The sequence below is a fragment of the Myodes glareolus genome, chromosome 10, assembly GCF_982192425.1.
Source record: "Myodes glareolus chromosome 10, mMyoGla1.1, whole genome shotgun sequence".
In the NCBI taxonomy this organism is placed as follows: Eukaryota; Metazoa; Chordata; class Mammalia; order Rodentia; family Cricetidae; genus Myodes; species Myodes glareolus.
Genome location: NC_142035.1, coordinates 25,761,056 through 25,783,569, shown reverse-complemented (window position 1 = coordinate 25,783,569; position 22,514 = coordinate 25,761,056). Strand labels below are relative to the sequence as shown.

Sequence of the window (22,514 nt, the reverse complement as noted above, 5' to 3'; positions counted from 1 at the left end):
GAGACGCTCACCATCTCCATGCCGTTCTTCTTCATGCGACGACAGGACTTGAGGTATGTGCGGATGCGCTTGCGGGCCCGCTCCTGGAACTCGGGGAACTGCCGGCTGCAGGACTCGATGATGGCCTGGATCTTCTCCTTGGGCTGCTTGGAGATGGGCACCATGCGGTCCAGGTTCTCATCCACAAACAGCCGCACAAACATCTAGGGAGACACAGGCCATGGGAGGAGCTGGCCTTGCCTGAGACTCATCCCTGTCTCACCAGCCCTGCCTGGTACTCACATTGAAGGCCTTGAGCCGCTCAGGGTCCATGCCCTCTGAGTCATTCATCTTGTCATTGTCCTCATGGTCATCATGATCATCATCGTCATCATCTGCTGTGGGGGCCCGGCCCACTGTCAGGTCCTCAGGACAGCCACTGACCTCAGTCTTGATGGAATCATAGCTTCCAGAGCTGTAGGGGGGAGACTGAAACAGGGCAAGAGACAGAGACATATCAGAAGGCTGCCTACTTGGTCTCTCATGCTAAGCTTAGGGACCAGGCTGGTGAGCTCCTCCAGCTGCCACAAGAGTCTTAGCTGCAAGCCCCTCCGCAAGTTAACCCTGCCTCCCACTATGAACCGAGAAGACCAGCTCTGCCCGCAGTGTCCCTGGGCTACGGCCAGGAGGCCTGACTGCAACAGCACACAAGGGCCTTGCCTCTTGGAGGCCATGGGTAAAGTGTGGCGGCAGTGTCCACATCAGGACCTGCCATGTTGAGGGAAGGAGACAAGAAGACAGCCTCTTCTGTGTGCCAGGATCTGTCGGGGCTCCCAGGGCTCTTCCTGGATCCCCAAGGGACTGCAGCCTTGAGTTGACAGGGGAGCTGCCATCAGAGCAGCGAATGTACTGTCTGTCGGGAGGAACAGATGGGCTGGGAAGGGGGGGGGGGGCATGAAGCAGGGCGCAGTCCCCAGCTCTAAGGCTGGGCTGTTTTTGCCTATCTCCCAAGAGATTACTCTAAGTCCTGGGAAAGCAGGTATTCAAGGAGGGCCTGCCTTGTGCAGCCTGACCTTGAATGGGGAAGCACTCTGCTCCCACCCACATTCTTTGACTCAGACAATAGGAAAGGTGGTCACAAAGAGGATTCCCTTCTGTGTGCTAGGACCTATTTGTGCTTCTGGGTTGAAGCCTGCACTGACTGCCTGTTCCTCCTCAGACTATGGCTTCTGCTTTCTCCTGCTTCCCAGCTTTAGCTTGCCCCTTGTGCCCCAGCTCCACAATACTCCACAGAGCCCTGGTTCGAGGCTCCTGTCATTTGCATCTGTGGCATGTCCTGACCGGCACTAGCGTGGTGGGAAGGTTGGGCTCAGGAGGACACACAGTTGTAGTCAGGCACTGTGATGGTGGCCACAGTCTGGCCTACAAGGACCTGTTGCTGAACTTAACAAAGACACACGTGGCCTGGTGCCTGGTCCTCAGGCCCTTCTCGCTTGCCATACAAAGACTTACAGAGGCAGAACTCCAGCCCTCCAGAACAGAAGTGTGGAGTCAAAACACATGCAGGGCATAGGGCTGCATTCTGGTGCCATGGACATGTCAGATCGGCAAGTGATTCTTTAGCTGAACCTCTGCCAGAGCCAGAGCAAATAAGAAAATTGTAGGAGCTCTCAGTGCCACCCTTGTGCCATATGGCCCTGGGAGCAGTGGCTAGCTCGAGGGCTCTGCCAAGCAAACCCTGCTTCCACCCTGAAACAGCTGCTCTCTCTGGTTCCTGGACCTACTTCTCTTCTCCCTTGGTCCCCATGACTGTGCTACACATGTGGTACCAAAAACTCCATTCTGTCGCTTTAGATCGTGTCCTGAGCTTGTGTCCCACCCCTCTGAAAGAGACAGGCAAGGACAGAAGAGTTTGCTGGGAGTAGGCAGGTGTTCAGGGTGGCAGGGTTGAAGAGGTGCTCCAGGAAAGCTGGCACCTGCTGTCAGGAAACCTTAATGACCCAGGACAATGTGTGGAATTATGGGCCATGGTTGGGGACCCACTCTGCCCACCTCTATACCCACATCAGCCTGGTAAAGGGAGGAGTTCTGCAGCCCTCATTCTGACAGCTTGCCCCTTTTCTGCATCATCTGAAAAGTAGGAACAACAGACTGAAGATCCAGGAAGAATGGGGTCTGTGCTGCCTTTTCAAAAGGTGTGTGTGTGTGTGTGTGTGTGTGTGCGTGTGTGTGTGTGTGTGTGTGTGTGTGTGTGTGTGAGAGAGAGAGAGAGAGAGAGAGAGAGAGAGAGAGAGAGAGAGAGCATGCGCACAGTGGGGAGGAGCACACAGCCATGGTGTGTGTGTGTGTGTGCAAGTCAAAGGACAACTGGAGTGGGTTCTCTCCTCCCATCTTTATGCAGGCTCAGAGGATCAAACTTGGGTCACCTTAATAACTGAACCTTTTCTAAGTGTTTTTTTTTTTCTCCCTCGGAGGTGTCACTGTGTAGCTCAGACTGTCCTGGAACTCACTATGTAGAGCCTAGGTTGGCTTCAGACTGCAGCCCCCTCTTCCCCCCTCCCCCCGCTTTAAGCAATTCTGAGTGCTGGCGTTACAGGCATGACGCCTATGCTCAGCAATGTCTTGTACTTCTGCGCCACGTGAACCACTTGCTGCTATTCTTTACAGCAGACTGTCCCAGGAAGGGAGTAAGCCTCTGGGACAGAGGGACAGACATCACCTGCCATCTCTCCACCAAGGCAGGAGCCATCACTTCTCAGAGAAGTGAAACCTGTATGGGACACATCTGCCATTCCAGTGTGTCTCCAGGAAACCATGGCAAAATGGTCGCAGCCACTACCCTGCGCTGATGTCACACGTGGGCTGCTCAGTTTCAACTGCACTACAGTATGTATGACCTCACTCCAGCCCCCAACCACCCAGAGGTGCACAGTCTGCGGCCCCACACACCTCAGGAGTGCTCTTTACCCCGTACTTGACACGGCTCCGCAGCCCGTCAGTGCTGCAGCCATCTGAGGGGTAGGACGGTGTGCCCAGCGCTGTGCCTGGTGGGAGCTTATCACACAAGTTGATCGGCTGATCCTCAGCAGTGGCAGTGAAGTCCATGGGGGCTGCAGTACCGTTGCCATTCATCTCAGGGAAGGCAGGATCACCCTGTGTGCTGCTCGAAGTGGATGGGTTCAGGGTAGAAGAGCCATTGCCGCTGCCGCTCTCAGAGGAGGAGTCGTCTGGAATGAGAGCCCTGGCCATGAGGCCCTGTCCCTGCATCCACCGTCTCCAGAGGCCCCGCTGGGTGTGGTGGCCTTACAGTACCTGTGCTGTTAGCCAGAACCTCCGCCATCTGCACTGAGCCTCAGGCTTCCCACCTGAGCTGAGGCAAGATCAGGAAGTGGGGCCACTAGGAGCTAAGTGGCCATGTAGAGCATAGAGGTTTCTCTTCACCTCCAAACCTACAGATGCCAGAGACTAGCTCAAGGGAGGCTCTACTTCAAGCAGCTCACTGCAGGTCCTTAGACACTTCAGGGTTGCAGGACTGGCTTTTCTTGCTGCTCAGAACTGCCTCCTCTCCCACTTTCATGTCCCTCTACACAGGGGCCCTTGAATTTCTCCTTCCTCTACCCAAGAAAGGAGAGACGGCTCTAATGCCCAGCTCCCTATTTACCGGTGCCTTTCTGTACAGAGTCTAGCCAGATTTGCAGCCTATGCACAGAACACCACCCCACCTCTACCCTCTGTGCCTGGCCAAGTGGCCTCAGACAGCACAATGCCAACTGGCAAGTCTGGGGGCTGCACCTCCTGTTTCCAGGGGGTCTTCCCGCTTTCTTGAGTTGGGAGCCCCCTGCTGTGGAGAGTGCAGCATTGCAGGACCCAGAGGATGCTCCAAGGACATAGCCATTTTTAGATAAATTCCAGGTTTCTCTTCCCACAGGTCCCAACCTCCTGCTTCATTAGTTAGGACCACAGCAGCTGCTCTAGACCTCTTGGGGTCACTGTCAGGTGAGCACCCATGTGGATGCCAATGGTGCTTAGGTACCCTGGAGACTCTGCAGCTAAACCCAGCAAGGGGAAGGGTGGAATGGCAAAGGGAGCCCTGATCATATCCTGGGACCACCCTTTTCCCTAGGCCAGGGTCGCACTGGACCCCACCCCCACTGCTAGCAGATTATGAAGATTTAGTCCCTAGTGTTGAGCACTGGGCATGAGTGCCGCCTGAGCGTCCCCATGGCGACTGAGAGGCTCTAGTGCAGCAGCCAATCACTAGCCTCTCAGCTGCCTGAGGGCGGGGCCGGTCTGCCCATCAAGCAGTCAGGGCCCTGAGTAGAGGGGGATGGGGAAAGTGTGGTGCAGTGGCACCCCCTCAGCTGCTGCAGGTCATCTGGGCCAGACTACACTGCTGCATCCTCCCTTTATCCTGTGAGCTTGATCCCAGGCCCCTGAACCGATCTCTGAGACCTCACTGCCTAAGTCCTCTGCCTTCGTAAACGGGCTGGGTTTTTCTCTGACAGTATCTCTAGCAACTAGTCTAGAAGGATGCAGCGAAAAACAGATTACCTGAGAACCTACTGTGGGCTGGCCCCACCCCAAATGCAGGAGCAGTGATGACTACAGCCAGGGTGCGGGCATGCCTGAGGACCAGCTACATCTTAAGGAAGTTTACCAGTAACTGGTGGGTGTCACCTCCTCAGCAGCTGTCAGACCCCACCTCTGCACCGCTGTCTGCTGTCCTCAGCACCCTTACAGAGCTCAGGCCTCCCTTTGTCACTGTCCACGCTCCAACCTCGTGACTGGGTCTCCAGGCCTGAGTTAGGGCTTTGTGTGTCCTGGGCCGTTCAGCTGGGCCCTTTTCAATGGACTTTCATGGCCTGACTCTGCTCTCCTGCCTCAGGGTACCTGGGAAGGAGGTACTCGCCACAATCCTAGGTGCCACCCATACAACCATGGTAGAACCTGGCACCTGAGAGGCTCAAGGAGCTGAGATCTGGAGAACAAAGCTGAATACCTACCTTGATGCCTTTGTCTATTCTTAGCCACTTCCAGTTCTTACTCCTGCCCTACCTCAGGCCACTTGCTCTGGAAGGATGAGGTACCATGCCAGCGACCACTGCATTCTCCACAGGCACCAGGCTTAAGGACAGCTGCATGGGCACAGAGGTAGACTCCCTTGTCTGCCTGCTTAGAGCAAGCAACATATATGTGGTTTTGGAGCTGCCCAGGACACACACAGCAATCCTAGGGCTTTAACCTAGGGTCAAAATCAGCTATGATGAGAAGTTACCAACACTGTCACCTGGGCTACAGACCCAGACTCATGCTGCCTGACTTGCTAGGAAAAAAAAAAAAAACAAAAAAACAAGCACTAGCTTCAATGGGGGTACTCATCTTTCCGTTTTTCAGAGGGCCCTCCCCATCTGGCAAGGAAAGTGGTTGGGTAGATGTGGCCCACAAGACACCAGAGCCTGCGAACTGCTGGGGCCATGGACTGAAAACTCATACTATTATGTAAATACCCAGAGTGACCAGTATACATCATTAGCACCTTGAAAAGCCACTAGGAGTGAATAGGCAAAGTGTGACCTAGCCATAAAATAGAAGACTCAACCTTAAAACGAAGCAGATGTAGATACATGCTGAGACATGGAGGACCTACAGGACATCATGCCACGTGCAGATGTGGGAGGGTAAACAGCGAGTGAGTCCACTTAACTGCACAGGAAACAGGCTAATGCTTAGCGAACTCACAGCGTCTATCTGGCATGATGAAAAGTTTGGGAAATAAGAGTGCTGATAGTATTCTGAAGTATTGAAGTACAGAGCCCAGAGACCTTATATTTAGTTTAACACACACACCGCCGCTGCCGCCGCCACCACTACCACCACCACCAAAACCCTCCAGAAAAAAACAAAAAAACAAAACCCAAGGTTTTGAGCAAGCCAATGCGCCCCTGCCCATGCTGCACCTTGGAGAAGCTATCAATCTGAGGGGGGAACAACTACAAACGCCCACATTCTACAGTCCCACAGCACATGGGTTCCACCTGGTGGGCTCGCTCCTTTTTTCTACAGCCTGCTCCAGTGCCACCTAACAGCAGGCACATGTTTCCCAACTGGCTGGCGAGTGTTAGCATAAAACAAAGGAGCTAAGGACAGGGTGGATGTCACCTATATGACCTCAAAGAGGCCACCTCTCCTTGTACCTCAATTTCTCTTTCAAACAGCTTTTGCACCAGTAAAACAGAATTTATGTCTTTATCAACTCTCCCTGGCATGGAGCAGGGACTCAAAAACTTATTTCACCCCAAACCTTCTTACGTCATTCTCACCTGCTTCCTGCGTCCATGTCCCCAGACGGCAACAGGGGGCCCAACAGTATAGTATCAGAGGTGGGCACAAGAAGAAAGGGAGGGTAAAGGCCTGGGAGGAGTCCTCCTGCCTAGGAGACTGGGAACCAAGAGCCAGGAGAGTGTCTCCCGGCCCACACCCTACACTGCCCTTCCTTCAGAGCTCCCTTGAGCATCACCACCACGGGGAGCCTCTGAGCCTGCCTATCCCAACTCATCCTGGCACAAGCTCTGACTTCTGCAGACTTCATCCCAAGGAAGGTGGCCCTACAGATAGATACACTGTCCATCGGCCCCACCGCTGTGGCCGCAGCCCCCTTTCCCTAGTGAGCCACAGGGCCTCCTGCCATGCCTTCCACTTGCAGCTCAGCCTGCCACCCAACTGTGGCTTGTACTTCTGCTCCCTCTGCTGCTACACTGTCCCTGGCTCTCCAGAGCTTGTCCTCCGCTTCCTGTTCCTTTGTTTCCAGGGCTTTGCTTACAGGTTTGTGTGTCAGGAAGCCCTCCCCTCCCCAGCCCCCACACTGACACGCTAACCTCTTTACCTATTTTTCACCACACTCAGCCTCCTCCTTGCCGTACCATTCATTTATTGTGTCTGTAGCCTGTGGAGAGGTTGCCTCTGGGCCTTGGCAGAGCCCTAGTGCTAGGCCTGGATCACTTCTGCTTCCCTGTAAGCCACACCCCTTCTTCTGACAAGAACGGCTAGGTCTTCTAGGGTTCCTCGGGGTATAAGCACGGACCAGTCAACATGACCCATCACAGCCACTGGTAAAAGCCATATGACCAAGCTGGATCCACCAAAGTCAGACCTGAGCTTTTTCTACCCGTTAGGAGTGCCCACCCTGGGGAAGTTCAGAGATAGACTGACACAACCTTTCCAAAATCGACCTATGCCTTAAACCAAAGGCAACCCTAAACTAGTTATGAGAGTAACAGCTTCCTTATTGTCAAAACTAGCTGGAGGCCACTTTGCCTGAGTAACTTAGGGTAGGCAGGGGCCAGGCCTGGGGGCCGGACTTTCTGCTTCCCACTTACCCTAACGCTGCTAATACTGACCCAGGGATGCCACAGCCTCACCTCCTAACCCACAGGGCTCAGGGACAGGGGGTAGAGACCCAGCAGCTGGTATCTGACCCATGGCAAATTCTTCCTCACTCTCCAAGAGGCACCCAACCCCATGCCTGGATGGCATATGATGGGTTGGGCCAGTGCTGCCGGCTGGCCTCACTTCAGCCTGACCTTGGGCACAACCACCTCCTAGGCTCTTCTTATCTGCAATTCAGGGAGTTGCCGCTGACGCCCTCTTGGGCTCCAGTGTTTTATGACTCCATGAAATAACCAGCTGGCCCTGCAGCACTGAAGGCCCTAGTGTCCCGGCCCTTTTGAGGCTGTGTCCTCTCCTGGGAGGTATTCTTTAGGACCTACTCAGACCTGAAGCTGGAAGTAGAAACACAAGGGGTTCAGGTGACCCTCTCGTCCCCACCTGGTCCTCATCTTGCAGTTGTGCCAAGAGTCCCCTCTAGGACATGCACCTACCTGAATCCAGAACAACTCTGGCAGGGGACAGCTGCCCAACCTGTGACTGCGTGAACAGACTAGAGAGGTACCCTGGGAGCAGCAGGAATGTAACCCTTCTGTCCATTTCCACAAAAATGGTAAAGGGTGACTCCCTTGGCTGGGAGGACCCAGAGCCCACCACCTGTGCCTGGAGAGCCCTAGGGCAGGGGAGGCCTGCCATGCCCGTCTACTGTAACGGGGTGATGTGCTGCTATTCAAATGGGAGATCACTGATGAATGGGGGAAATTGTTCCTCCTTCTGTCCTGGCTCCAGAAGGAGACAAAAACTCCTTTTACCTCAGCAAACAATGCCCTTATGTGGGCGCCAGCGCCCTGCAGCCTGCACAGGCCCAGCTCTGTGCAAGCCGCCAATCACCACTCTGGGCTCTGGGGCCACAGCCAGCGGTACCCTTCCCCAGTGGGCAACACACACCAGCCCCCAAGCCAGGCTAGAGAAGTGGCAAGGCCACCAGGACCTACAAGTTGGGCACACAGGCAAGCTGCCTGCTTTAGCAGAGGTGCAGGGCTGAAGGCAGCATGGGCCCCTTGGTGAGGCTCTGGTCAAAGCCGCAGCCAGGCAGGGGCAAGGAGGGGTATCAATAATTCACACACAAAAGCTGGGAACCAGGAAGGAGGGGGAAGGTGAAGTGCTACAGTCAGCAGCTGCCCCCACCCCCAGCTGTATATGCCAAGCAGGAGTCACTGAAGGTCTGGAAGGAAGCTCTGGGCTACAGGCTGGCACGCTGACTCCTCTGAATTAGGGGCACACACCTTGCTAGGGCTCTCCTCATCCCTCACTCCTGCCTGCTTTGACAAAGGCCAGTGGCCTGGGTAGTGTTTACATAATGCATAGTTCCAAGGAGCATCAAGCTCCTGGCGCCCATCTGTGCTCTCTGAAGGCAGGCAGAGGGACTGGGGTCAAATGGGGGCCAAGGGATCCAACTGTCCTAGGTGATAAGCCACACTGGGCATGTGACCAGCCACATGAGGCCCATATTCTCCACTTGGTTTTCAGGCTCTGCCGCCACCCAGCTTCTCTTGGGCTCCCTGGCTCTCTCCCTGTGGTTAAGCAGTCTGATAAGGCTTAGGGGTCAGAAATACCATGCCCACCCCTCATGGGCTCCACTCTTCCTCCTTTTTAGGACAGGCTCTCACAAATCCCAAGCTGTTCTTTATTAATTAGCAGTACAGCTGAGGATGACCTTGAATTTCCCATCCTCTTGCCTCTACCTCCCAAGTGATTATAGATGAGCAGCACCAGGCCCAGCTGCTGCAGCGCTGGGGAAGGAACCCAGGGCTTTGGGAATGCCAAACAAGCACTTCCCAACTGAGCTACATCACTGACCCACTCAGGTTTCCTAACACACAGTCCATAATCCTGACACTAGACCCATAGCACCTGCCTCCACAGTGCACTGACATTCTTACATCTCTGGCTCGTTCCTTAGGCACCAACGCTGAGGCTCACCATCATATTTTTTTAAAACGTGAGACAGAGTTGAAACTGAAGTGATGGTCTATTTGGGGTTTGGTGGTAGCTTTTTGTACAATGCTAGGAATGGAAACCAGGGCCTCACGTATGCTAGCCAAACACATTAATTTTAACAATGTATTGTAAAGTCAATTGCAATGATACAATCCTGTGATCCCACTATTATATGAGGCGGAGGCAGGAGAATCAGCTTTTACTACACATAGGAAGTTCAAATCTAACCAGGATTACAGAGCCGGACCCTGTTTCCAAAGAGGAAATCTGAGTTTCTTTTCCCTAATACAGTCAACATATCTCAACAGGTAATCACTAACACATCTGTTTTCATGCTAAGACCACCAAGCCAAGTGTGTTTTCCTGAATGCCACACACCTCTGCACCAACCCTTTCTGAATGTTCAGCAGCTACTAGTGAAGGAAGTCTCCCACAGCACAGGTCTGTGGGACCCCAGGATCCAGAAGTTCCAAGCTACAGATAACGGTATTAGAGAGCAGGGGACCTAAGCACCGAAACCACGTTTGTCGTGAGAATGGACACCAAGTACGCACCAGATCTGAGTGTCAGGCTCTGTGAGTACAAACACCCCTTTACAGGACACAGCTCAGTGAGGGCTCAGAGGCTCCCAGGGTGAGCAGCAGCACCCAGATGGCTTCACAAAGAATGCCTCAGCCCACCCCCACCCAGGATTCTCCCAATACACACTGGTAAATTACTCCCAGAGGATATGCTCCCAGGGTGGAAGCCTTGGTTTGTCCTCCCGGGCCCTCCACTTGCTCGGCTTGCTGCAGGCCAAGCACAAACAATGAGAAATAAATACCAATTCCAAGTGCAAAGCTCTAAGCTAGACTCCCCACTGTCTGCTACCACCAACCCCCACAAATCATGTGTTCTGAGAGTAAGCAGCGCCACTTCAGGCTACCATGTGTGAGTGATTCATGGGGCAGGGCCCTGCCTGGGAGCTTGTATGTGGAGTTGGCAGGCCCCTAGGAACCCTTCCTGTCCTCCCGGAAGCTGGTCTAGGACTGGTGCATCCCAGTCCTTAGGTCAGGGTGATGATGACAATGTGGCCCAGCCACTTCCTGGTTCCTGGGAGAGTCACCCCCAGACAATTCAGGCCAGGGTGGTACCTGCCAGTATGGTCTTACCCAGCCCCTGTGTGTATGGCACAGCAGGGCCACCCTAGCAGAGGAGGGGCTCTGAGTACGGCTGGATAAGGCATGGCTGCTGATAGCAGGGCTAGCACCTGCCAGATGGTCCCAAGGCCAGGGCTAATCTTCCAGGTCAGGGAGAAAGAGAGGGGGCAGGATCTCCCTCCCCTTTGTTTAGCAGGTAACCTTCATCCTGTTGGGCCCCAAAACTTGTCCTGCCTTAGTGTCCTTACCAGGAATCCTGGGGCCCCAGTAACCTAGACAAGGTCAGGGCATGATGAAGCCCTGCCTGATCCTCTGATAAAGGAACCCCTTGGAGCTGTCTCCCAGGCCAGGTCTAGCCCAGCCTAACACTACTGCACTGTCTGCAGAGCAGCTTGGGGGAAACTCTCTGTGACCCAGGATTACCACATGGCCCATGACAATCCCCAGAAGAGCTGAAATCCTGGAGTAAGGTAAGAGAGAGTCTAACGGAGACTGTGGTCAAATGTTTGGTGCCTTGAATCAAAACAAACAGCTCTTGCTTTACAGGAGGAGAAGAGGGCCCAGGCCTGGCTTCCAGTCTCACAAGACATGACCTGAGACAAACAGGGGAAGAGAAGCTCCATTTTAAAGTCCACCATCAGTAGCGGAGCTATAGACTGGGTGTAAATGGTGTCTACCAAGACAAGGTCCCAGGTGCAGTCTCCAATATTGCTGAAAGACAGGGCTGGAGAGATGGTTCAGAGAGCTCTGGTTGCTCTTCAGAGGATCTGGGTTCAATTCCCACCACCCACATAGTGGCTCATGACCATCTGTCCCTCTGGTTCCAGGGGATCTGACACCTTCTTCTGAATTCCATGGGCACCAGGTTCACATGTGGTACACACACACACACACACACTCACACGCAAAATACTCATACACATAAAATAATAAAAATAATTTAAAAGAGAAAACGCCCAGTGAGGAGTTGGGTGTGATGGAACTGGCCTATAATCCCAGCGCTCAGGAAGTCCGGAGAAGGACTCAGGGTTCAAGGCCTGCCTGAACGGCATAGTGAGACCCCCTATATCAAACAAAGGCCCTTTAAGGCCATCCCAGGAGGCTGTAGTGGGTACCACTCCTTCCTCCATGTCACAGTAACCAGGGCAGTATCCAGCCATGAGGACTGAATCCACAGTGACTCAGCTGTAGGGGTCAGGAGCTCCAAACCTGTGGTAAGTGCTGTTCTGTATGAAGGGTGGCCATGGCGGAGGGAAGACCAGAGGTGGCACAGGCCTGGCCCCAACACTCATTCATCCCTTTCTCTACTAGCCATGCAACCACTCACCTAAGTTCCCATCACTCTGGGTGGCAGCACACAGGAGGCATGCCATCACCTGGCTGCTTCCCCTCAGCCGCCTGCAAGCCTGGGAGTGGGTGGTAGGCAGAGGCTGTGTACAGGGAGCAGAGGAAGTCCTGAGAGCATGTGTGCTGCTGACATGGGCGCAGTCATGTCAAGGACTCCAGAGTCTCAGACCCGTGAGGAAACAGCAAAGCCTTCTCCAGGCTAGGTTCAGGGAAGTGGAAACCTTCCTCCAGGTCTGAGTGTGAATGTTGACAGTATGTACAGAAAATGTTCACCACAGCTCTCCCGCCCCGCGATGTTTACAGCCCGAAGACACCCCCCCCACACACACACACAGAGACTGCTCCTACCAAAATTAGTTAGCCCTGCCTCCTTGATCAAGCTGAATACCACGAACCCTGCCTCCATGTTCAGCTGTATGCAGTAGCCCCGCCTCTCTGTTCAACTCGTATGTATTATAAACGTGCTGTGCTTCCAGGGTGCTGCGGTCTCTGTCTCAGAGCTCAGACCACCCAATTCCAGCGGTCTGATGTCCATCTGTCTTTTCTTCATCCCCTTGCTTCCCCCATTCAAATCCAAGTCCCTAGAGCCATCCAAAGATGCAGCAGCTGTCAATCAACAGGCAGGGTCTTCATGGACCTGTGGGTGGGAATGGGTCAGGAACTTGGGATGCGAAGGGAAGCTGTGAGCGCTCAGACCCAGCTGCCATCAGGGTCTTGGTCCAGCTGTTTAGCTGGCTTTTAACAAAGGCTCTTTGCTATGTAGCTTAAGTTGGCCTCAAAACTGCTATGTTGCCCAGGCTCACCACCACTTCACCATCCATCCTCCTGCCTCAGCTTCAGTGTTATGGTTACAGGAGTGCATCACCATGACCAGCTCTGGCTCGGCTTCTCAAATACTAAGATTTAAGGGTTAAAGACATCACTCTACATGTAAGAAGATGGCTGTAGGTAGAGGCCCTTGGGGGCTGAGGAGGTCAAGAAAGCAGGACTGGGCCAAGTGAGTCTGGAGAAGGGCTCAGATAAACTGGGAGAGGTGGAGGGCCTTTTATTGATCACCGACCCCCATCCCTACCCACAGCTTTCTAGGCCTAAAGGTGTCAGTGGACCAAAAACCTCACTTCCAGCCTGGCCTATGACCCTCCCCAGTGTCCATACACCATCCAGTCCTCAACAGCCCAGGAAGGTGGGCACAGGATTATTATTATTTTGTTTGTTTGTCTGTTTGTTTTTCGAGACAGGGTTTCTTTGTAAATCTTTGGTGTCTGTTCTGAAACTAGCTCTTGTGTACCAAGCTGGCCTCGAACTCACAGAGATCTGCCTGCCTCTGCCTCCTGAGTGCTGGGATTAAAGTCATGCACCACCACCACCACCCCGCCTTAAATAATTCATCTTTTTGCATGCTTTGGTGTAAAGATTTCAGATACCCTGGAACTGGAGTCACAGACAGTTGGGAGCTTCCAAGTGAGTACTGCGAATTGAACCTGGGTCCTCTGGAAGAGCAGCCAGTGCTTTTAACAGATGAGCCATCTCTCCAGCCCAGGCGCAGGATTATTATTCAGCCACTAGAGAGGGGAAATGACTTGCTCATGATCACACAAGCAGGAAGGAGCTGAGGCAGGGTCTGGACCTATATCAAATAAGAGAGCTAGCGCCTGAGTCCTTCCCCATACCTCTCAGAGCCCGTGGAGAAGGAGAAGTTGGGAGAGGAGAACTGGAGACCTGGGAGGGGCAGTACCCTGAGACATGGGTCTGGCTGGGTGAGGAGGGACAATGACACTATGAGTTTGAGTCAGGGTCACTAGACCTCACTTGCTCACAAGGGGCTGCTCAGATGCCCAGTTGGCATTTCTAGGTGGCAGAAGGCCCTACTCAAGGCAGCAGGAGCCAGAAGGTCCGAAGCCTTGGTCTTCTGAAAGCTTCTAAGGGCACACCGAGATCAGTGGTCACAGCAGACAATCATACTGGACAGGTGCTGAGGCTGGCGCAGGGTAAGCAACTTGCTTAGAACAGACTGGGAGCCGGGCGCTGGTGGCGCATGCCTTTAATCCCAGCACTTAGGAGGCAAAAGGAGGTGAATCTTTGTGAGGTCAAGGCCAGCCTGGTCTATAGAGCCAGGACAGACTCCAAAGCTACACAGAGAAACCCTGTCTCAAAAAACAAAAACAAACAAACAAAAACAACAGAATGTGGGGAAGAAAGACCCATAGCAGAGGACAGGACCTACAGGAAGCCAGGTCCAGAAAAGTCCTCAGGCCCACAGAGGTGGCCCTATAGCTGCCTAAGCTGCAGTCTGGCTGTGGCTGCCCTGACTTGCCTTTCTAGACTGTGGCTTGAGATCACAGGAAGCTTCTGGGCATTTAGGAGCCCAGGACTCCAAACCCAAACTGCTTCCTCTGACAGGCTGCTGCCCAGTGCCTCCTCTAGGAGCCCTTCCCTGGCTCCCATCAGTCCATGGCCACACGATAGTTACTGAGCATCTATACATGCCAGGGGCTGGGACAATGCCTAGGACAAATGACTCTAGCTGGTTGCTTCCGATGGTATAGACAAGCCACTTCCATGTCAGAAACCTAAGGAACTCAGTGCACAGGGCTGGCTGGGGCCGGGGGGGGGGGGGGGGGGGGACAGCGAACCCTGGCCCGCATGACTGCCTTTCAGGAGACCTGCTCGCTTCTCCCCTGGGAATGCGCACACACATCTCTATCCGCTCATTCACTCACAGGTTCACGGGGCAGACTAGATCATTTTTACCGCAGCAGAACCAATGACAAGAAAGAGGGAAAGCCATTATGTAAGGAGCAAAGTAGCATAGTATGATCCTCCCAGTAAAGAAGAGCAAAGGGTAAGTAGTGAGAGGAGCCTGAGGGAAGGCCCCAACACCTGCAGCATTTCTGTCTGTCTTCCTGCGTTCCCGCCCCCAATCCTCTGTAATGCACAAGCTAGGGAAGTGAGGGGAACACTAAGATCTATTTGTATAGTCATAGCTGCTGCTCTCAGGAAGGTGACAGCCCAGCAGGGTTCCCACTTCCCTGTGCTTGGTGCTCTCCTGCCAAGGCCAAACTCTGGAGACCTGGGAGGGGCTGACAACCTTGTTAGTCACTTGACCAGACTACTGAAAACCCCTCTCTGACTCTGCCCAGTTTAGTGCTGGGCACCAGGAGGCTACACTGGCCTGCGGGAAGTAGGAGTCCCAATCTAAGGGAGGCAAGCACCCGTGTCCAGCAGGTCCCCAAGAACAGGCTGCAGGAGTGCAGTCTGGGAAGGGTACGCATTAGCCCTAAAAGACTCCAGTGCTCTGCATGATTCCTGCCAGGCAACCCCCAGCTTGTGCTGCAGAAGGGCGGAAGCAGGACCCTCCACTGTCCCCTGGCGTGAGTTTCCTGTCTGCCGGTGGAGGTGGGGATGAGTAACGTCCGTTCCCTGCCCCCATGCATCCCTTCTGAAGGCCAGGCCTCAAGTTTTCCATTCAGGAAGGGGCACAGTGAGGGGCCTAGTAGAGTCATGGCAGGGGAATAGGAGGAGCGGCAGACAGGGTTAGGACCCTGGCCAACATGACTGCCTTTCAGGAGACCTGCTGGCTTCTCCCCTGGGAATGCGCACACATCTCCATCCACACTTTCACTCACCGATGCTTCCCCAGCACTGCCTTGTGCTGGGTCCTGTCTTATGGTCTCTGGGGTGCTTGCTAACAGTATGAGGAGGAGATGGGTCATGATAGGATGATGGGGTTTTTCAGCTCCAAGGCAATACCAGACCTTAAGGGCTCTGCAAAATGTCTCAATGGTTGTCTGTCTTTGGCAACTCCTAGACCAGAAGCTTTCTCAAGCTTTCAGAACACACAGAGCCCTGACAGACCCAAGAGAGAGCTCAAAGCCAAGAGCTATGCACGGGTAGGAGGAAGCCTGTGTCTCTTAGTGTATGAGGACTCTTGTACCTCATACAAAGGCCTGTCAAAGTGGAGGGAGGCGGGAACCTCTCCTGGTGCCGGTCAGACTTCCTCCACCCTTAATGCCCTCCCCTGTGAGATAGGAGAAGACTGATGTCCTCAAACAGGCCTCAAACATGGCTCCGACTGAGAGAGCCCTGTGGAACGAGGCTTGCTACCACCACCCAACAAAAGGACCTCAGCAGAGGTGGGAAAACTACCAGAGGGGAGCCTGGCGGGGGAAGGGACAGGGATGGGGGATAGGACTGGGACAGGGCAGGCTCGGAGACAAGTCCAGTGGTGAAAGCCGGCATGTTTTTCACTCTCTGGGTTCAACTGTCCCTACCAAGGCCCAGTCTTCTGTTTTGTTACACTTTAAAGAGAGAAGGCGGAAGTGGTGGCGCAGGTCTGTAACCCCAACACTCAGTGCTGAGGGAACTAGTTTGAGGCCAGTCTGGGCCATAAAGCAAGACCCTGTCTGTCTCAAAATCAAACACAAAAATAATTTAAAGAAGGGCAAGTTCCCTAGAGGTATAACCTGTACAAAGTGCCTGGCTTCCTGCCATCACAGGGGCGATGTGCCCAGCAGCCCTGCAGTCCTGGCATACTGGGGTGCGGCCTCAGGAACAAAGAAGCCACCTTGTCCCTAACAAGGAGGGGGGCCTCTATTTCCCTGGCTGCCATGCTCGAGGGCAGTCTCTATAAATGTCAGCTCGCCTTTTCATTTGGGCCACAAACATTCAGCAGGCCCCTGTAATGGGCCAGGCACGCAGCTGGAGGAGCGCAGGGCAGAATGAAGGCCAGCATTAACACAGAGTACAGGGTACCTTATAGAACTGGGGCGGGGGGGGGGCGGGGAGGGGGACGGACGGACGGACATTCAGATACCTCTCCATCCAATGCACTCCAGAGAACTAACAGCCAGTTGTGCTTAAAGGGGAGTTTGGGGATAGACACACAAGCAGAGTTACGGCTGAGTTTGTTCCCACCCCTTAGTCCTTCAAGAACAATAAGAGACATGGGCTCACTTACGGGGGCCAGATTTCAGCTTGCGTCTACACCGACCACGCATTCTGAGACACGACTGGAGGGCTAGACCAGGACTTCGAGCTGCAATCATGACCAACCGAAACCCTGTGGGAAATCCTGGGACCTTGGTCACCAGGAGGCCCCAGGGACATGAGAGGCACCAGAGACCGGACCAGATGTCTGGGTTTTCTTATTGCATATATACCCTCTGCCCTGGATCTAGGCTGGTCTCTGGCTAACAAATCAGTCTGCAGCTTCCAGAATCAGCCACTGATTCAATAATTAAATTGGTGGCTCACGATCAACACCATCCTCCCTTTTCCTAGCTCTGCTGTTTGCCCGCATAAACACTAGTCCTACCAGCAGGCCAGCCTGCCTGTCATTTGTCCAGTGCTTAGAGCCAGGAGGGGCCTGAGATATGTCTGACTCTGCCCTGCAGGTGGCTGCAGGGCAGCTAACCCCAGAACCTCTGCTTCTTCATCTGCACTGCATCACCACCACGTTCTAGGTCATAGCAAGGGATACCAAGGACATTACAGCCCCAGCAGAAACCCCCAGGTAGTTTGCTAACTATCCTGAGGACCTCAGTCCACTGAGACTCCAAGGTAGTGTTCTCGGGCAGTAACCATGGTTTCAAAAGGTACACTGAGGAACAATAGCACAACCAGACCTTTGGAGGGCTGAGACAGCCTTACTAAGCTGGACCGTGAGTGGGGGGGGGGGGTTCTAGATCTTTCTTGAGGAGGTACGACAAGGGTGCTTACTAAGCACTGTTCGCTTAGCTCTTAGGCTGCTGGGTGTGGCTCTCTCAGTCAGATGAGGCTGGAGGTCAGCTGCTGGGTTGTCCTAGCCCCAAACCCCCATGTGGTGGCCCCCATTGGGCCCCACCCCCGTGGGAACGCCACAAGGCAATACTAGTCTGGAGGCTCACAGCACGAGGGGGTCTTGCTGACCTCACGAGGCAGTAAGGCACAAAAAGCCTTTTCTTCTCCAGCAGCCTGGCACCCCACTCCTCACACAGCCACCCCCAGCTCCCCAGCTCCAGGCCCAGACACTTCCAGCTGCCTGTATGCTAGACTCCTCCCAGACAAAGCCAGACTCGGGCTGGGAGGGAAGACCAGCGTGTGGGTTCTGCCATGGAGATGAACTTTGACCCAAACTGCAAGGCTCCTACCCCTTATTTACTCTTTAAGGCTCACCCATTTTTTTTTCTGCAGAGTTAACATTACACCCCTTTTCAACCCTGAACCTCCCTTCTACATTCCAAGCTCTGACCTTTGACCTCTCCTAATTACCAGTCCCTATACCCTAGTTCTCTGAGGCCTAGCTCTGGGCTCATCCCTTACTTCTAGCCATCTAGGCCCGGAAACAAGAGCCCTACCAGAGGCCTCTGCCTACAGGTGTTATCCCAAATCTCCAATCCGGTCAGGCCCAGGTGACGCAGAACCCAGAGCCCATTCCAGGACTCTATATGGAACCATGGAGTGGACATAGGACTTCTGACCCTGATTCTCCAACACAGCAGCCCAGTCCATCCTGGTCAGCTACCAACCACCTGGCCACTGACCATGTGGCCCTGTCCCAAAGCCAGCCTCACTGTAGCCATAAGAACACAGCTCCGGGTCACACACATTCCTGACCTTCCCAGGCCTGAATCCTGGCGATTCTGAAATCCTTATTCAACAAACCCATGAACATAAACAGGTACAAATAGACAAGAGGTCACCCCACAGTCAATCGGGGGCCCTGCTTATGAAAACACCCTTCTCTCTCTGGGGCACTGGGGCTTGTGGAGATGCTGACAATACCAGCTCTCAAGTACAACAGGAACGCCCCAGTGTCACCTGGGTCCCACCACCCGGAGCACGTGCAGGCGTCTTATAGAACAATAAGCGCCCTCCCTGCCAGCTGCCCAAGGGGCACTCACCGTCCTCTTGGCTATGGAGGTTCTGCGGGCTCCGCATCCTCTCCTCCTGGCTGGGGCTCAGGCTGGAGGCCAGGTGGGGGTCAGCTGACATCCATGTGGAGTCATTCATATCAAAATCCTCACTGCTCACAGAGGTTTCATCCTGAGCAGAGACAAAGAAGACAGGTGTTCAACAAGAGCAGACGTACACTTAGAAAGGATCCCAGAGGGCACAGGGAGCCCCTAAGACCTTGTAGTGAGGGCTGGATGGCATTCCCCCTGACCCCTTCAAGTGGCTTGGGCTCTGGTTCCTAGCGGAAGCCAGGGTTAAGAGCCCATGCTGTCTGTAATTGAAGACAATTAAGAGGTCTCACATCCTGTGGAGCGGATAGCAGGGCCTGGCTCTTACCCTTGTGAGCCAAGGTTGAAATGAGTGCTGTAAACAAGAGCCACCATTCCCCACCCAGAGCCTGAGGAAAAGGGCTCACTCTACACAGTGCCTGCACTGAGTAGCGGGACATGCTGGGCACCGAGGAGGCCAAGGTGGCAGCCCCCACCAGGCCTGGTGCCAGCTCCTCTGGAGCATACATGGAATTCCTTTCTCCCACTCCCCCAGCCCAGAGGACATTTCTGTCTTCCTCCTTCCTAACCTTTGCTGTGCTTCAAAGATATGCTCTTGGGCGGCTTCCAGGGTTGAGCAGGCCAAACCCAGAAGTGTGGAGAAGGAAGGGGGTGGGGCCGGCCAGGGTTCGGATCACACCAAGAAGGGACAGGGAGAGAGGGTGCCAAGGCCTTCCAAACAGCAGACAGTCTGCTGGAGAGGACAGCAGTGGCTCCTCTCCCCAACTGCTGGTTTCAGTGTGCCCTTGGCCAGTCACTTGGGAATCCCCGGGATGGGGCCCCTTTAATTCAGCCTTCCAGCAGCAAAGAACCCCAACTCCTTCAGATCCAGCCCCTTTGAAGAGCAGCAAGCAACTGGGATGGCGCTCCAGTTGTAACACATGGGGAAGATGGCCCAGCAGTGCCACACATGGAGTCCTGACCTTGTGCCCCAACCCCTAGCAAGATACAATAGCCTCTGTGGGCCATGGCAGAGCACCCTTAGGGCCTTGGGGCCACTCCTACAGGGCCCTCACAGACATCTCTTTTATGGTGAGCAAACACACTTTGGTTTGAACTTTCTTCAACTGCTGTCCCTGAGGCAGACACATCTGCTCCAAGTGCTAGGGAACCGGAGGTTGAGTCTCCCTCCCTCCCCCAACCATGCCTGCTGGGAGCAGTTTCCTGGAATTCACAGCTTCGATACAGCAGTAGAGACCCTCCATGCTGAGTCCAGAGGACAGGAGCTGAGCCACAACACTGCAGGTCCAAATGGACACATGTGGAACCCTGGGAACAGAGCCCAGTGCTCTCCCATGCAAGTGCCAGTCACACACACTCATCCTCTGGGCTACCCACTACACACAAGCTTCCGACAGCCTGCCTCCATGACAACACATGTGCTCACATCAACAGGGACATACATGCATGCTCAACAGGCTCTCTTTTGCACAAGGTTATAACAGGAAAAGGTCTCTTGGAGGTATGGAGCTAGAACACAGAGCAGGGACTCTGTGCTCCCCTGCTGGCCCGGTGGGTGGGCTCTGGGATTCTTCCCTGGGCCTCTCACAGGCAGAAGCAGAACTCAGAAGCACTGTGGGGAATGCATGAATTAAGTGATTCTGTCTCCTAGTACTTTTTTTTTTTTTTTAAATCTTTTGAAACAGGAGCTACTTGAGCAGGTTGGTCCTACACAGGCAGGAGGATCTCTAAGTTCGAGGCTAGCCTAGCTTAGTCTGTAGAGTTGAGTTCTCTGACAGTTAGGGGCTACACAGAGAAAACTTGTCACAATACAAAACAAAAGAGAGAGGAGCTACCTATGTAGTCTAGACAATCCTCCTGTCTCGGCCTCCAGAATACTGCAGACACCTATTTAAACCCGTTCATTCATTCAAGTATTCCCTGGACACCAACTATGAGCCATGTTTGCTAAGTGTTGGAAATCCAGCTGTGAGCAGGCCTTGTTCCTGGCCTTCCTGCTACTCCCTATCCATGGAGAAGAAAGTGGCTGTTGCTGCCCAGGCTCCATGGCTCCTCTTCTTAAACAACCCGCATGTCTGTGCCACCAGCCTCGTCACAGCACAAAACTGCTGTGGGGCTCTATCCTATCACCCCAGAAAGCTCTCGGGCCATCCAGGAGTAAGGACCAGGCTGCCTGTTCTCTGAATTCCTCATGAGGTAGCAAGACTTGTTGAACTGACTAAACTGCCTGGCAGGATGTGGTGTTTAATGAGGATGTTGCATTAATCTGACAATTAAGGGCTCTGGTCCCACCGTGCAGTTCTTGAACGAGGGCCATATGAAAACCGGGACCCTGGCTGGAGGGCCAGCAGCTGCACGCTCCTCTCAGCTACAGCTGCTGCTATCCCACAAAAAAGACCTCAAATTGCTCTTGCTTAGACACCTGAACTGTTCAGGAAAATGCGCTCTATCTCACCCTGCCCAGCAAATGAACTGCATTTCATATTGGCGTTGAAATTACCTGGAAAGAAAATGCCAGGTTCCAGGCTCTGGGACAAGGGTTTCCTAAGATTTCCTCATAATGGCCCCATAAGGCCCCACAGGACAGGCCTCTCTCCAGGTCTAGTCACACAGCTCCTCAAACGCGTGCCCCAACTATCCAGGGTAACAGAACTTAGGGGCAGAACTGGGGTCTGAATCCAGACAGTCTGCACCCAGAGCCATGAAATTACACATTCCACCCTTTGATCAAAAGTGCCTGATTCCTTAATGACAAAGTGCCTATGATAATACCCAAAGGCAGCGGGGCTACATATGCTTAATGGCATGTGCATACACACATGCGTGCAGAGTTTTATGCATGCACATTACTGAACATCTACTTTGTGCTGAGTTGCCCTAGGGATCTATCTATATGGCTAAGGAGGGTCTCCTACCTTCAGACTTTATTTAGGGGGAGGAATCAGCTAAAACTTCTGGCTCATTTTCAAGTATGGGAAAGAGCTGCAGGGGCGGGGCGGGGGCTGCATAGTTACTGAACATCAGTGGCTCTCTCCCCAGGGACTTTTCCATAGCCCCCAGGTTCCTGCCATCCCAACTGCTGCTCTGAGGGAATGGTGGCTCTGGGAATTTTGAAAACCCAAACGCTGACTGCTATGGATTTTTTTTTTTTTAAGTAATCAAGCCTATTAAACCTAAACTTTCCAGAAAACAAACAGAACTGAGTAAGCTGTAGCTGTGGGTGTGGCCAGACTGAAAGGACCACCACCAACACCCACAGGTGCAGGGCTGACCTGGAGAGACCCTTCCACAAGCCCTGCTGTAGCAGAACTGGGTTGGTCCATGGGGCAAAACCACCACAGAGGAGCAGACTCAAACTCTCTCTACTCACCTATTCACCCCTGAGCTGAGGCTGGGAAGGCCGGCTAATTACACAGGCAATTACCAGAGCACACAGTTCAGACCCATCACCCAAGTCCAGAGGGACCCGTGGCGGGGGGGGGGGGGGGTGCAGGGAGGAAGAAAGGGAGGCAGCCAGGCAGCCAACCCAGGTCGGGAGTGTCTAAGACCCCAGGCACTCCCCTGCTCCCCCATGAGGTCACAAGTAGGTCACTTCTTGCTCCCTTCTTAAATCTCAGGAGAATTTGGGCTACTAATTTCTCCCTCTCAAATAACTTCACCGAAAATAAAAGTACATATGCCACGCTTCTAAAATCCCTCCTGAGATTCTACATGACTGGCCAGC

At 53.7% G+C, this 22,514-nt stretch overlaps 1 protein-coding gene across 5 annotated transcripts in view; it reads right to left on the bottom strand.

Moving 5' to 3' along the window:
- Positions 1 to 22,514, bottom strand: part of Nol4l (nucleolar protein 4 like) — a 120,595-nt gene that overhangs the window by 9,112 nt on the left and 88,969 nt on the right. For 4 of the 5 annotated variants that reach the window (XR_015739041.1, XM_087911098.1, XM_087911101.1 and 1 more), the window contains 4 exons: positions 18,731 to 18,872; positions 2,929 to 3,206; positions 283 to 468; positions 12 to 203 (listed from right to left, as the gene is read on the bottom strand). Coding sequence is in view for 4 of the 5 variants with exons in the window: in XM_087911098.1 (XP_087767224.1) it covers positions 12 to 203; positions 283 to 468; positions 2,929 to 3,206; positions 18,731 to 18,872 (798 nt within the window). In the remaining variant the exon portion in view is untranslated. The remainder of the gene's footprint in view (positions 1 to 11; positions 204 to 282; positions 469 to 2,928; positions 3,207 to 18,730; positions 18,873 to 22,514) is intronic. The other variant, XM_087911100.1, reaches the window with a different exon arrangement.